Here is a 1791-nt window from a genome sequence, read left to right as displayed (position 1 = left end):
AATGAAGAATTTTATTTTATGTTTGAAAACTTTTACTATGAGGTCAAACCCTAAAATTTATTTGGTAAATGGTTAAATAAAAGAGATTTTTCTTTTCTTTTCTTTCAAAAATCTATATGCCTAGTATTAATGCAAACCAATGATTTGACAACACTTATGGTTTTTAAAATAGTAGTGAACTACATATTATACATTATCTATGTATTTATACGTATTTCTTCTCCTGCGTCATAGAACCATGGCAGGAAGGCCTAATCGCGGGTGCCCAAAGAACAAAACACCCGATGTTGCTCAAATTGTAGCACAACAACTCATGGAAGCAATCCCAAACATTGTTACTCAAGTAACTGCAGGACTTAATGCTAACCAAGGAAGTAGTGGAGGAAACCAGGGAAACGATGGAAGAGAATGCAACTACAAGTCCTTTATGGCCTGTAAACCTAAGGAGTTCCATGGAAAGGAAGGTGTGGTCGGGTTGATGAAATGGATTGACAGCATGGAGTCGGTACTTCACATTAGCAAATGCCTCGAGCGCAACAAAGTTGAGTATGCATCTTGCCTATTCCAAGATAGGGAATTAACCTGGTGGAATACTCTAGTGCAAACCCGAGGCCATACAGCTGCATATCAGCTAACTTGGGAAGACCTAAAGAAGCTGTTGATAGAGGAGTATTGTCCCAAGGATGAACTTCAGAAGCTTGAATCTGAATTCTGGAGCCATTCTATGGTTGGAACACAAATAGAGAAGTACACAGTCCGATTTCATGAACTAGCAAAACTGGTACCTCACATGGTTACTCCTGAGGAGAAACGGATAGATCATTACATCTGGGGTCTAGCACCAGAGATTCGGGGAATGGTTACCTCAGCAAACCCAACTACCATTCAAAGTGCAGTAAGCCTAGCAAATCGACTAACCAATGATGTGATAAGGATTGGAGCATCAGCAAAGGAAAGCTCTAGTAGCAAGAGGAAGCCAACAGATCAGGGAGAGAAAAAGTATGGAGGCAAGTCAGGGAGGGAGCAGAAAGTATCAAGAAACTTTATGGTAAGAGCCCAGGAGCAAGAACCAGTGAAAACTCAAGGACAGGAAGTGTAGGAGCGAAAGCAGTACTCAGGCCGCTTCCGAAGTGCAATAAATGCAACTTCCATCACAAGGGAGCTCGCCCCGTGTGCCAAAACTGTAAACAAACAGGCCATTACTCGAAGTATTGTAAGGTGAATAAGGAGGGAAAAAGGGCATGTTACTAGTGCGGGAGTACTGATCATCTCCGTAGAGCATGCCCCAAACTGAACAATGGACCTGGTAACAATGGACAAGGCCAAGCCAGGCAAAAATTCCAAGGAAATCAAGTTGGACGGCCAAGAGGTGTAGCCTTTGTGATTGGTGCAGAAGAAGCTCGTCAGAACCCTGAAGTGATAACAGGTACGTTTCTCCTGAACAACCATTTTGCATCAGTAATATTCGATGCGGGAGCAGATAGGAGTTTTGTTTCTTTAGCATTTAGAACGTTAATTGGCTTGAAAACGGTAAAGATGAGGAATGCTTATGCTATTGAACTTGCTGATGGGTATGAAATTAGGGCTAGTGATATAATTCCTGGTTGTACTCTGAATTTAGCTGATAAACTCTTTAGCATCGACCTAATTCCCATAGAGCTAGGTAGTTTTGATGTGATAGTGGGAATGGATTGGTTATCCAAAAATAGAGCGGACATTGGTTGTTACGAGAAAGTCATTAGAGTGCCTCTCCCTAATGGCGAAACCCTTATCATACACGGTGAGAAGCCA

General features: G+C 41.9%; 1 protein-coding gene across 1 annotated transcript; it reads left to right on the top strand.

The window, feature by feature from the left end:
* Window positions 1–238: 238 nt before the first annotated feature.
* On the top strand, window positions 239–1099 carry LOC128132884 (uncharacterized). The gene has a single exon (XM_052769883.1). It carries the CDS (start codon window positions 239–241, stop codon window positions 1097–1099), a length of 861 nt encoding a protein of 286 aa, XP_052625843.1.
* Window positions 1100–1791: the final 692 nt, after the last annotated feature.

Source organism: Lactuca sativa, chromosome 3 (genome assembly GCF_002870075.4).
Source record: "Lactuca sativa cultivar Salinas chromosome 3, Lsat_Salinas_v11, whole genome shotgun sequence".
Lineage (NCBI taxonomy): Eukaryota > Viridiplantae > Streptophyta > Magnoliopsida > Asterales > Asteraceae > Lactuca > Lactuca sativa.
Note: the sequence above shows the minus strand (reverse complement) of the source record. Positions and strands in the feature narration are given on the sequence as shown.

Excerpts from the sequence above, each read along its gene's own strand:
- LOC128132884 (XM_052769883.1), top strand. The coding sequence starts at position 239 with ATGGCAGGAAGGCCTAATCGCGGGTGCCCAAAGAACAAAACACCCGAT.